Source organism: Triturus cristatus, chromosome 6 (assembly GCF_964204655.1).
Source record: "Triturus cristatus chromosome 6, aTriCri1.1, whole genome shotgun sequence".
Classification (NCBI taxonomy): Eukaryota; Metazoa; Chordata; class Amphibia; order Caudata; family Salamandridae; genus Triturus; species Triturus cristatus.
In genome coordinates, this window is record NC_140589.1 from 1,907,549,261 (window position 1) to 1,907,563,059 (window position 13,799).

At 47.7% G+C, this 13,799-nt stretch overlaps 1 protein-coding gene across 4 annotated transcripts in view; it reads right to left on the minus strand.

The window, feature by feature from the left end:
* LOC146822410 (NACHT, LRR and PYD domains-containing protein 12-like) overlaps window positions 1–13,799 on the minus strand; it is a 683,437-nt gene that overhangs the window by 225,161 nt on the left and 444,477 nt on the right. For all 4 annotated transcript variants that reach the window (XM_085613496.1, XM_085613493.1, XM_085613495.1 and 1 more), the window contains exons 10-11: window positions 9,602–9,772; window positions 4,242–4,412 (exon numbers count right to left, since the gene is read on the minus strand). In XM_085613496.1, the coding sequence (XP_085469622.1) occupies window positions 4,242–4,412; window positions 9,602–9,772 (342 nt within the window). The remainder of the gene's footprint in view (window positions 1–4,241; window positions 4,413–9,601; window positions 9,773–13,799) is intronic.

Sequence of the window (13,799 nt, forward strand, 5' to 3'; positions counted from 1 at the left end):
GCCCTGGAACCAGACCCGAAATATAGGAGAATAGGGAAAAGGAAGTAGGAAAGGACCCCCACCAGACGGGGGGGTAGAGAAAGTATTTATGAACTGGAGGAGGGCCTTCATAACAGACCCCCGGCTTCTCCCTCCCGCACGGTAAGGTTCCCCTAAGGTGAACAAGGAACAGCACAAAAACAATCTTCTCAAACCACGATGGGGAGCATTATGCACCTATTGTGCCAGTGGCCATGTCAGGAGAGCACACCACCCCAAGCCCGCCCGTCCACCAGGCGACCACCCCCGAGGGGCCAGGCTCATCCCTGGCCACTCTTTGGAATTCTGCCCATGCCAACCCCTCGACCCAGCACCATACCCAATGTTCCTAGGCAGAGGAATGTCCAACAATGACAGAGAAGCGACGCACACAAGTGGGGTGGAAGTCTCTGAGCATCAACACAGTCCGCCGCGTGAGGAAACAGGCTTCCCAGTGCTGCCCTAGGATCTGCACTGCACGCAAGGTTCAGGAAGGCAGAAGCAGCCGAAGCAGACATTAGTTGCTGGAGTTGTCTCTGGGTCGCAGGAGGGCATGTACGGGATGAGGCCGCCACATCCCACTCAGGTCCAACGCCTCCGGGACAGATCAGGCCCTCAAAAGGTCGAACACACTGTAGCATACTGGCCGGGGCGTCCAGCCGTGTACTAACCTCAGGGGTGGCCGCCACAGCGTCCTCCTGCGCGCAGTGTGGGTGGACTCTGTGTTCGTGCGGACAGGCGGGCCGCCACGGCCCCAACTCCGACGCCACACCATCGAGCTTACTCCCCAAGATCACGAAACCATGAACCAAGGAGGAGTGAAGAGTACCAAGAGCCTCCAGGAGGTCGCCGTACCCCAGCTCAGCTCTCTGTGATCTCGCCGCCACACTCCCAAAAATCGTACGCTCACAGGCCCGCTGCGGCCCAGCGGACAGGATGGTAGGCTTCATCGACCCAAGATGGCCGCCAAGTATGCCCGACCCTCACCGGGGCCGGGACCCCGGGACAAGCGTCGCGATGTCCACGTCGCGGGTGACCGGGTTCCGGGGGCAGGCAAAAAGCTATCCGTGGTCGCGGGCAACAGTCGTCCCCACCACGGACCAGCTCCCGTAGAAATCCGGGGGCGGTCCGCAATGATCGGGGCAGGATACGGACGGCGGCCGGGCAGCTCACCAGCAAGGCAGGGTCAGTCACCGGAGGATCTAAGATTTACACCCCCGGTCATGCACTCGGTCAGCGACACTGGGCAGTAGAAGTGACCACGCCGAAATGTAGGCCGAGTTTGGCACCGCTCCGGTGGGCCGACTCCACCCCGTCACCACCAGCCGCTGTTGTCGCACTGCCACCCGGCCACGACGTCCACTCGATGTCCCGGCTCCAGGGCCGCACAGGCCGCAAAGTTCCGATGCAGTTTTCTCCGGCGATAGCACGGCTAGAAACCTCGGAGTCACACAGTCGGGAGCCCCTCTCCTTCAGAAACACGACCACGTAGCACAGGTTGAGGATCTCAGGCAGGATATCCGTGCGGGATGCGGAGGTTCACGGAGCCGGGAGTCTACGCTGCCGTCCCGGTCGCCATCTTGGCTCCTCCCGCTACTGCATTTATTGAATGCCTCTCTGGAAGCGGGCTACCTCCCAGCATCTCTGAAGGAAGCCAGAGTCTCCCCAAGGCACTGAAAAACTACAGGCCTATTTCTCAACTGCCTTTTCTAAGTAAGATCTTGGAAAAACATGTTCTGAATGCAGTAGCAAGTTACCTTGAGGAACACCATCTTCTGCATGCCAGGCAGGCGGGCTTCCGGCCACAACACAGTACAGAGCTGGTTATGGCCACTGTCACCGACGAGTTAAGAATCAGAGCAGACAATAAACAACCCTGCGCTCTGATTCTGCTCGACCTGTCGGCAGCCTTCGATACGGTCAGCCACACCATCTTGCTGGACCGTATCGCGAAGCTGGGGATCGCTGGCCAGGCATTTAAGTGGTTAGAGTCCTTCTTATCAGGCCGCACTCAGAGGGTTCAGATGGGGGACCAGCTATCCGGGATTAAGGATGTGACATGGGGGGTGCTTCAAGGGTCTGCACTTTTCCCCTTATTGTTTAACATCTATCTGCAACCTCTGATGGAAGCACTCACGCGTAGGAACTGTGAGGTCTTTAACTACGCAGATGACACGCAGTTACTGGTGCGGTTGGGAGAAACACCAGAGGCCCAAGAATCAGTTAGGAATCTTCTTAGATTCACGGTTAACTGGATGACCAACAACTTCCTCAAAGTAAATGCAGAGAAAACGGAGGTGTTGGTACTCACCAACAAAGTCAACCCCTGGGATGATTTGTACTGGCCCCCAAAACTCGGCAAAACTCCCATCCCTGGCACAGTAGTGAAGAGTCTTGGCCTAAAGATCGATGCGGATCTTACCATGGCCCCTCAAGTGTCGGCTGTGGTGGGTTCCTGCACAGCCGTGATGCGGCAGCTACGCAAGCTTACCACCTTTCTCTCAGCCTCCACGCTGCAAACCATCGTCTCAGCGACTGTCATCTCGAGGCTCGATTATGGTAATGCTTTGTACCTGGGCTTATCACAGAAGCTGATGAGGAAACTGCAGGTCGTGCAGAACGACGCAGCCAGACTGGTCTTCTCCCTTCCTAGAAGCTCGCACGCAACTACTCTTCTTCGTAAACTGCACTGGCTGCCAGTGAAGCTTAGGGTTCAATTCAAAGGCCTCTGCATGGCCCACAAGGCGCTGTTTGGCAAGGCCCCAGAATATGTCAAACAGCGCCTGAGGAAGTATGTTCCCGGTAGACCCTTACGCTCTGGGTTTGTCTCAAATCTGGTTCAACCCAGATTCAATCTAAAAACCAAAGGAGGCTGTGCTTTCTCAGTACTCATCCCCCAACTTTGGATTGATCTTCCATCTAGTCTGAAGGAAGACTCTCACCTACTTTCCTTCAGGAAAAAATTGAAGACATATCTGTTCGGAAAGGTAACATTATCGGTCTAATTGGAGCAGGCAGATGGTTTTTGAGGCGTCATTATGTTCTTGGTTTTCTGTCTAGCGCTTAGAGACCGGTGGTGATAGGCGCTCTATAAGAACCCTATAACATAACATAACATAACATGAGTCTCCAGAGCTTGAGGTGGAAGCCATAGTAGAGTCGAGGAGAGTGAGTACATCCCGTATCTATGGTGAAACCTGCATCCATAACACCAGCAGTCCCCTCACCATCTATCAGAAGACATGAGTCTCCAGAGCTTGAGGTGGAAGCCATAGTAGAGTCGAGGAGAGTGAGTGCATCCCGTACCTACGGTGAAACCTGCATCCATAACACCAGCAGTCCCCTCACCATCTATCAGATGAGATGAGTCTCCAGAGCTTGAGGTGGAAGCCATAGTAGAGTCGAGGAGAGTGAGGGCATCCCGTATCTACGGTGAAACCTGCATCCATAACACCAGCAGTCCCCTCACCATCTATCAGAAGAGATGAGTCTCCAGAGCTTGAGGTGGAAGCCATAGTAGAGTCGAGGAGAGTGAGTACATCCCGTATCTACTGTGAAACCTGCATCCATAACACCAGCAGTCCCCTCACCATCTATCAGAAGAGATGAGTCTCCAGAGCTTGAGGTGGAAGCCAGAGTAGACTCTAGAAGAGTGAGTGCTTCTTGCGACCACGTATCTATGGTGAAACCTGCAACCATAGAACCAGCAGTTCCTGCTCAAAGAGTCACTTCAAAGGGCAAGTTGTGTCCTGGAGGACTCTCCTAAGAAAGAAACACTACTCACCTCCTCCTGAAGTGAAGAGCCTGAATGTGACCATGCTGCAACCTCCGCCCACACTACAGATGAAACTGCGCACTGCATGGTCTGACCTCAGGCGGCTGATCTGACGGGTTATGCCAAGTTATGGATCCTTCTTGTCTTAACAATGAATAAATGCAGCTGGACGGAGGCACTGCATAATCTAAAGTAAATCAAACTTAAGTCAGCAGGAGGAAAGACGTCTTAACATCTGCATCCTTTTCGGGGACATTGTAATACTCCGTGCACTCCGGGTGCTGATAGCGCCTCAAACAGGCTTCAGAGAACTAGCCTTGAAATCCGCATGTAAGAGAAAAAACTGTTACTGTTGCTGCTGGGGAAGGGATTTAATCAAAGTCCATAAACACTGAGAGAAGGGGAGATATGCAGAAGATACAGAAAAGCCCCTCCCCCCGCTCCTTACTTGATCTTCTGCAGCCGGGTGTCCGGGTGCTTCAGGGCATCACAGAGCAGGGATACACCAGCGTCAGACAGGTAATTGAAACCCAAGTTCAGGTCCAGCAAAGAGCGGTTGGAGCGAAGGGCGGCGGCCAGAGCTGCACAGGAAGCATCGGTTATGTAACAGTGCTCGAGGCTAAGAAGGTGCGGGAAAGAGAGAGAGAGGGGATTAAAAGATTCATTCTAAGGATTTATTACTTAAAGTATTAAAAACAAGGTATAAATAACCAGAACAGCAGCTGTCATGGCCCAGTGCTCTCTGATCTGAGGTGAACAAGAAACACTTTTACCCTCCCACTGTCACCTGGTTTCAGTCCTGATGTTGTTGGACCGCAGGGCAGCACTCACTGCTAGTTTCACACTGACCTGTTTGGTAGTTAGGTTTGGGAGTAATGTTTGATCTTGGGCTACATTCACCCCCCCTCCACCCCCACTTCAACCCATGAATAGATGCTGCTGGACGTGGGCACCACATAATCTACAAGAAGTGAAACTCAAGCAGCAGGAGGGAGACTTCCTAAAATCTGCATCCTTTGGGGACATTCTTCCACTCCGTGCACTCCGGGTGCTGATAGCGCCTCAAACAGGCTTCAGAGCGCTAACCTTGAAATCCGCATGTAAGAGAAACCAGCATTTGCAATGCAATCGGTCTCGCCTTTGGGACCTTATAAGTATTTAGCCATGCAGCACATTATACTGGGCAGTGCAACATCTACTGTTATTTAACATGGAATTCTTCCCAAAGTTGGGGGTTGCCTAAAGCAACATATGTAAGGGGAGAATGAAGAATGGAAAAAGGTATTGTTTTTTTCACCTGTTCAAAATGTTGAGGGTCACCGGTGATGGAATGTATCAGATAGAGCAAGCTGTGAGTGTGTGTGAGAGAGCTTTAGCGAGTGTGTGTCTGTGAGGGTGAAACTGTGTGAGAGAAGGAAGGGGTGTCTGAAAGCATGTGCAAGCGAAATGTGTGTGTTAGTATAAATTGGGTGCGTGCGTTTGATAGAAAATGTGGGCATGAGAATGTGTTTGATAGAGAAGTTAAGAAGCATTATATTTACGTCCCTTTAAAAGCCCAGTTTGCTCTAACAGAGGCCTGAAGGTTTCTGAAATGTGGCAGCACGTTTTTCGGATATTCCACACCTATGGTTAGCAGCCCCCACTATAAATCTAGGAGACCCTAAATAAATCCTCTATGAATTTTCCGATATAAAGTTGGCACGTTATTGGAAGAGATCGATTGAGCGGCACAGGAGGGGGCCGAGGACTCTGCTGTAAAGAAATTGAATTCTTTGAAGAACAAGGTCAAGAAATCAGGCGAATGGCGCAGCGCCAGACTGCAATTAACAGACTCTGAGGCCGGAAGTCTAGATTTCATTAAATAAAGGTGGCTGTGAGATAAATGGACCGTCCGGAGAGCGCGGATGAATGCAGCACACAGATGCGTAAAGGACACTATGGGTACAGGGCAGGCCGAACACCTCCTCCCTACAGGATGTGCACATTCATAACAGTACCGTGACACCCCCGCCCCAATATACCTGCAAAGCCCTGAAGCCACTGCGTTTAATAACTGCTAACCCATATGAAGTTGAGATACTTGGCATTTTAGCTGATGTCATCAGAGGGCTTCTGCTGCCTCAAAAAGCGCCTTCCTTATTGATACGCACTTACCCTGACTTCTAGTGCGAAAGTTATTCAGCAACCACGCTAATGTGCTGCATAGCTAAATACATATACTGGGATATAGCGCAACAGTGCCAGACATAAGCACACTCATCTGCAAGCACGCATACAACATATACAAGCATTTTAACCTACTTCAGCGGCCAGATAGGGCCATATTCCAGCTAACTGTACTCAATGTTTTTTATTACACTAATAGTTAATAATAACATATTATTCACTACGAGTGTAATAAAAGAAAAATCTGTCTGAAAACAAGGAAAGTTGTGCCGCAACCAACCTCCATAAGGCCCAGCTGCTCCTGCGCTCCTGGCACTGACTTTGCCACAGCTGAGGTCAGGGGTCGCAAAGGCAGTGTTTGGGGTTGCAAAGGGCAAGCCAGGGGTAACAAAGGGCAAGCCAGGGGTTGCAGCTACGTCCCTTAAGTGACATCCATGCGTGCATTAAGGCCCATGAAACTCATGATATATCCCTGGATCTTATCAACAGCGTGTTCTCCAGGAGGCCGGTTAGGTAGTGGCAGCTAGAGGTGGGATCGCCAACAAATTAACAGGGAGAGCTGAGCCCGAGCCACACCAAGAGTCTGGCTCGGCTCTAACAGCCCGATTACGATCCGAGCTATGGGAATACTTGGCATAATAATCATGCAACAAACAACATACAACATATAAGGTGTATTCAAAACTGTATAAAGTGTATTTCTTCTAAACACTGAAGTGTTCCACCTTAGTACATGAGATTAATCATTGCACTGACCATATTTATTAAAAGTCAAGTTTTTTAAACATGAGACATTCTTGCCTCAGCCCTGATAACGATACTATTATTGAACTAAAAGGCAAGGTAGTTGTCATGTGTACCCTCTATGTGGCCTAAGTTCTTATTGTAGATGGAGTCACATTATAATCGTTTAAATCAAATAATGAGGTTTTTGTACAGCGTACATCCTTAACTTATGTTTTTTGAAGGGGCTGTCATATGTGATGATCAACAACAGCCACTGCCAAAGCCAATAAGTTTCGCCTATGCGAGATGTATTGGATTTGTCAATGTTTTTAGACATTTTACACAGCAGCACGGGCTGCTGTGCAACATGACTGAAAGTAAAGAAAATAATAATGGTATGAAGCAGGCAGCACTGGCACCGTCATAGCACTTTTTATTTTTAACTTAATCCATGTTACACAGTAGCTTGTGCTGCTGTGCAGCATGTCTAAAAAATATTGACAAAGCCAATCCATCTCGCATAGGCAAAACCTATTGGCTTTGCCAATGCTTATTTCTTGTTTGTGGGCCTTTGTTGGGGTATGGTGGGTGGTTTTTACTGTTCATTCTCCGAAATGACCACAAACTGTCTACAGCAAGTACAAATGCATTCAGTCTCCGATACTTTGCAAAACATCTATACATCGTGCCTGTATTTGCAAATGTGGTCCATCTTTCTTTCAGCTTCCTGATTTGCTAATGGGGCTATTTTAATTTTGGTACCTAGGTTTTTTTTTGTCCCTATCCGACTCTGGCTGCCGAGTGCAAATCGAGAACTGGCCAAAGGTGTGATGTATGACACAAGACACTTTACCAGCTGTGCACGCTCCACGTCCATCCACCATTGGGTCTTCCAGCCATGTCTGTGTTCAAATCTCCCGAGCAGGGAAGCCTCTTTCACTTACAAAAACTCAGCTTCTCGAAGTGTGGGGAGGTTGAATGGGCATATGTCACGGTCTTTTCCCTCACTTGTTCATGAGTCTTACAGAGTAATATAACCGGGTGAAACAGCAGTCTCAAAGGATATCATGTTATCGACTTCAGAAGGCTCAACGGCTAATGCAGTCATAGAAGATAGGAAGTAGCGCACTGTGCAAAGATCTCCCCATGAGGGGCGTGAACCTGCTAAGCTGTCCAGTCAGCTAGAAGAAGTTGCAGTCCTGCTACCTCATAGAGTGCACAGTGGGAGATCACAGGGAGCCTAAGAGAGCCTGAGCAACAAGCTTTACTGGTGAGAAAGACCTGAGCTGGTAGACAACATGAGGCCAGCCGCACAAGAACCCCTGTCTGCAACTCCGAACGTCCCCAGAACGTGCATTACCCCCATTAGCAACGTTATCGAGTTTCCCTATTTAAGGCAGCATTTTTCCACTTCTTTACTCAAAGTGCATCCTTTCACATTCTTAAATGCAAGAGGGAAGCTCCCGCAACCCTTTTCTCAGACCATCCTCTGAGAAATGTCATCATCAACGTCAACAGCATAAAAGATGCATAAAAGTGGTTAATACAGTTGCCGTCTGGCTGTATATTATTTTTTATAACCAGCAGAGCCACTATTTGCAATGTTCAGTCACGTGTTAACTCATAATTCTGCCATTGATGATGAAGGTATTTGGAGCAGAATTGCAGATAGACTGCACTTATAGTCCTCGCTTTCTATTTGGGAAGGCTGCCGGCACCTCGAAGGTGGTGAAATGTGCGTGCCAAACCGGACACTGGAGCATAACCTAACTCTAGTGAGAATAATGTTTGTGCTCTATTTGGCAATAGGTATAGAGGACTCCAGACGATGTCTGGCAATAGCGTAGAGGGCCAGAGACTCGCAGCTGTGTGCGTTCGGGGGTGACAGTCGTTAAAAGAGTTACAGAACTGTGAATACTCGTAGAACTAGGAAAACAGAGCCATGTTTTGTATGCTGTGTTGCTTAAGAAGTAGAAAGCTATGGCTCTGCATGGCATCGGAAAGAATGGGATAGCTGGATGTCTTTTGAGGTTATCTAGACTGAGTAATCAATAAACGAACCTACTTGAGTTATAATTTGCGCTTCCTGTGCTCTAGGGTGACTGGGTTCTTCGCCTCTCTAGCTTTAGAAGACTCGCTTACAGGCGCTGCGTGACATTTGGTTGATAAATAATTCCTTCCACCATTTAGAGAGAAAACCCTTAGCAACGGCACAACAGGTAGCGAAACGTCACTTCCTAGTGAGCGCGCGCTTTTGCTTTCAATGCTGCCGGGCAGCTGCTTTAAAATGTATATTTAAAGGAAGGTGTGGGCTCCAGGGAGGCTCGAGCGAGGCGGAAGTGATGCGCGCTGCCGCCCACAACCAGGCAACTGCTGCTGACATTTGAATGGGACTATTTTATAAAACAAGCATTTGCAATGCAATAGAACTCGCATTTACGCGAGTCCTATTGCATTTAAAACGAGAGTGCGGGTGGACAAAAAGGCATGAACGGGAGTGCGGGGGTGGGTGCGGGTGGCCCCAGAAGTCATGGACTGCGAAATGGAAGGGGGTGAGCCACAGCAACAAAATAGTTTTTACAGTAAAGGGGCTGATAGCCTTGGAAGGAGACAAATCAGAACATGGCCGTCAGGAGGAGGGACTAACCAGCTAAAAACCAATCAAAAGGCAGCATTTACGATCTCAGCCAATCCAAAAGATGGGCGGAGAGTGGGCGGAGCTTAAACGGAGCTTCCCCCACTATAGTGTATACTGCATGCCTCGCAAAGCGCTGCAGCGCTTTTGCGCTGCAGCGCTAGGCGAGACCTAAAAAACTGTTACTGTTGCTGCTGGGGAAGGGATTTAATCAAAGCCCATAAACCTTGAGAGAAGGACAGATATGCAGATGATACAGAAGAGCCCCCCCCGCTCCTTACCGGATCTTCTCCAGGCGGGTGTGTGGGTCCTTCAGGGCGTCAAAGAGCAGGGATGCACCATCCTCCCACAATCTATTGCCACTAAAGCTCAGTTCCAGCAAAGAGCGGTTGGAGCAAAGGGCAGCGCCCAGAGCAGCACAGGAAGCAGCAGTTATCCGACAGAAACGGAGGCTAAGAACATGCGAGGAAGAGAGAGAGAGGATTAAAACAATAATTCTATTCATTTATTGCTAAGAGTATTAAACAAGCATTGGCATAGCCAATAGGTCTCGCTTTTGGGACCTTATAAGTATTTAGTTATGCAGCACAATATCCTTGGTGCAACAACCTGAACTGTGGCATGGCTAAACACAATGATAAGGTCCCAAAGGTGAGACCTATTGGCTATGGCAATGCTTGTTTATACTGGAACTACTGTTGATAATGTAAGCTGAGTTCACAGTTCACACCATTTCCTTAGATCTCTGGACTGAAATGGAAAAGCTTTGCATTAGTGAATGATATATACAAGTTTGAACATTTTACATATGAATAGCAGTCTTGCCTCAGTGGCAGGCAGTGCTCATTCACAGATCTGAGAGATTGCGAGAGATTGAGAGGGAGTCATTTTGTGAGAGAGTGACTCAGTGAAAGTGAGTCAACTAGTGAGAGACTGACTCAGTGCGAGTGAGTCAATTAGTGAGAGAGAGAGTGATTCAGTGTGAGTGAGTCAATTAGTGAGCGATTGAGTCATTGAGAGTGAGTCAATTAGCGAGTGATTGAGATTGAGCCAATTAGTGAGTGAGTCAGTGAGAGTTAGCCAACGAGCGAGTGAGTCAGTGAGAAAGAGCCAATGAGTGAGATAGTGAGTCAGTGATAGTGAGTCAATTACTGAGATAGTGAGTCAGCATTACAGAGGCAATTTGACTGAGTGAGTGAGTGAGTGCGACTGAGTCAATTTGCGAGAGATAGAGTGAGTCAATTAGTGTTAGAGTGAGAGAGAGGCAGTGAAAGTGAGTCAATAAGTGAGTCATTGAGAGGGAGTCATTTAGTAAGAGTGAGTCAATTAGTGAAAATGTGTCAGTGGGTGTGAGTCTATTAGTGAAATAGTGAGGCAATTAGTGAGTTAGTGAGAGTAAGTCAGTGAGATTGAGCCAGTGTGAGTGAGTCTATTATTGAGTGAGTGAGTCTGTGAGAGTGAGGCAATTAGCGAGAGAGTGAGGCTGTGTCAATTAGCGCAAGAGTGAGATTGAGTCAATTACTGAGATAGCGAGTCAGTGAGAGTGTGGCAATTAGCGAGAGAGTGAGTCTGTGTGACTGACTCAATTAGTGATTTAAAAAAACAAAAGGTCCTTCAAAAACAATACAACATGCAATAAATATAGACCAGAATCGGCTCTATATTGCTCGTACAATGCCCAGCCGGGCATTGAAGTTTTAATAATCAATAGAATTATTTTCTGACATATAATAGATTTGAAGAGTGGGACACAGTCCTGTGTCCTTAACAACTGAACAAAAAGGTACAGACAGTCAAACAAAAGAAACATACATCAGGCTGAAGAATGAAGCTTTTTGCCAATTCGAGATACAAGGCAAGCTTTCTTTAAGGTACAAAGTCATGCACAGTTTTTAACAAATGCGTTTAAAATGCATGTTTGTACATGGGGTCGACGACGTTTCGATCTATTCAAAAATTACATAGATCATCATCAGGACTAGAAGGAATAAAAAGCCTGATTTTACAATTCCTGTGAGAATGGAAAAGGAAGAAAGGGAGAAGGAAAAAATATTATCACTGAGAAGAATCAATGGTGCCAGTTACCATGCACGGCATGCCATACGTGAGGAACACAACAAGTGGTTGGTTATTGGCGCGAAGGAAGTTGTACATGTGGATTTAACTGGTGAATTTACCTGAATGAAAATTGCGAGACAGCGCATTCAGACTGTAAGTTGCAAAAGTGCGCGCGAAGGACTAGCAAGGGTCCTTAATGGGGCGTGTGGTAAGCCATGCGAAGAATTCGTTGTTCGGTGAGCTAGTGCATGATCGAGTTTAACCGAACAGTCAATCGGACGTGAGGACTACGGTGAGCCGGTAACGTCGTGACTAAAAAGCAAAAGAAGGCACGAAACTAACCCAATTCGGGAGACGAATCGCCTCTAGAGCAAGTACACACAGTTCCAGTGGTTACGCGGATCAATCGGCCAGAATTAAACCATGGCTGTTAAGCTGAAAACTAAGAACGGGAAAAGGTATTAACCGGGGCTCCCCAATGCGGGAGGGGCGGAAGGAGGGGAGGGAAGGGACTCACCAATTGTGGGCTCCAGCTTGTTGTGGGAATTAATAGCACGTCTATTCACTTCGGTTAATCACATCCCAGCGCAGCCGGCACTTCCTATCACATGACCTAGGCTTGGCTGTCTCGTGTTTCCTGTGGCTTTCTTATACCAACAAGCCGAGGCAGGCACTACCAACTGGCGATCGTGCAATTCCCCCTTGACACTGGTAAGTGCTCTAGCTGTTTAGTTTTGTTGTCCTCGACCCTGTTACTTTCACTCCTAATTCCCACGCTACGTCTTTCCGCAGGCGGACCTTGGATTCTCAGGCCGTTATGTTGGGTAGTTGGTCGTGCTATTAATTCCCACAACAAGCTGGAGCCCACAATTGGTGAGTCCCTTCCCTCCCCTCCTTCCGCCCCTCCCGCATTGGGGAGCCCCGGTTAATACCTTTTCCCGTTCTTAGTTTTCAGCTTAACAGCCATGGTTTAATTCTGGCCGATTGATCCGCGTAACCACTGGAACTGTGTGTACTTGCTCTAGAGGCGATTCGTCTCCCGAATTGGGTTAGTTTCGTGCCTTCTTTTGCTTTTTAGTCACGACGTTACCGGCTCACCGTAGTCCTCACGTCCGATTGACTGTTCGGTTAAACTCGATCATGCACTAGCTCACCGAACAACGAATTCTTCGCATGGCTTACCACACGCCCCATTAAGGACCCTTGCTAGTCCTTCGCGCGCACTTTTGCAACTTACAGTCTGAATGCGCTGTCTCGCAATTTTCATTCAGGTAAATTCACCAGTTAAATCCACATGTACAACTTCCTTCGCGCCAATAACCAACCACTTGTTGTGTTCCTCACGTATGGCATGCCGTGCATGGTAACTGGCACCATTGATTCTTCTCAGTGATAATATTTTTTCCTTCTCCCTTTCTTCCTTTTCCATTCTCACAGGAATTGTAAAATCAGGCTTTTTATTCCTTCTAGTCCTGATGATGATCTATGTAATTTTTGAATAGATCGAAACGTCGTCGACCCCATGTACAAACATGCATTTTAAACGCATTTGTTAAAAACTGTGCATGACTTTGTACCTTAAAGAAAGCTTGCCTTGTATCTCGAATTGGCAAAAAGCTTCATTCTTCAGCCTGATGTATGTTTCTTTTGTTTGACTGTCTGTACCTTTTTGTTCAGTTGTTAAGGACACAGGACTGTGTCCCACTCTTCAAATCTATTATATGTCAGAAAATAATTCTATTGATTATTAAAACTTCAATGCCCGGCTGGGCATTGTACGAGCAATATAGAGCCGATTCTGGTCTATATTTATTGCATGTTGTATTGTTTTTGAAGGACCTTTTGTTTTTTTAAATAAGTACGTACCCTGGGTCCTTCCTACCTTACGGGTTTCCCCTTGTCAAGCACTAATATGACTCAATTAGTGAGGCATTGAGCCGGAGTCAATTTTTGAGCGTGAGTCAAATAGTGATATTGAGTCAGTGAGTATGACTCAATTAGTGAGAGAGTGAGTGAACAAGTGAGTCAGTGAGAGTAAGTGAGTGAGAGTGATCCAGTGAGAGTGAGTCAATTAGTGAGCGAGTGAGTCTGTGAGAGTGTGTCTGTGAGAGTGTGTCTGTGAGAGTGAGTCTGTGAGAGTGTGTTTGTGAGAGTGAGGCAATTTGCGAGAGATTGAGAGTGAGTCATTTTGTGAGAGAGTGACTCAGTGAGAGTGAGTCAACTAGTGAGAAACTGACTCGGTGCGAGTGAGTCAATTAGTGAGAGAGAGAGTGATTCAGTAAGAGTGAGTCAACTAGTGAGAAACTGACTCAGTGTGAGTGAGTCAATTAGCGAGTCATTGAGATTGAGCCAATTAGTGAGTGAGTCAGTGAGAGTGAGCCAATGAGTGAGATAGTGAGTCAGTGATAGTGAGTCAAATAC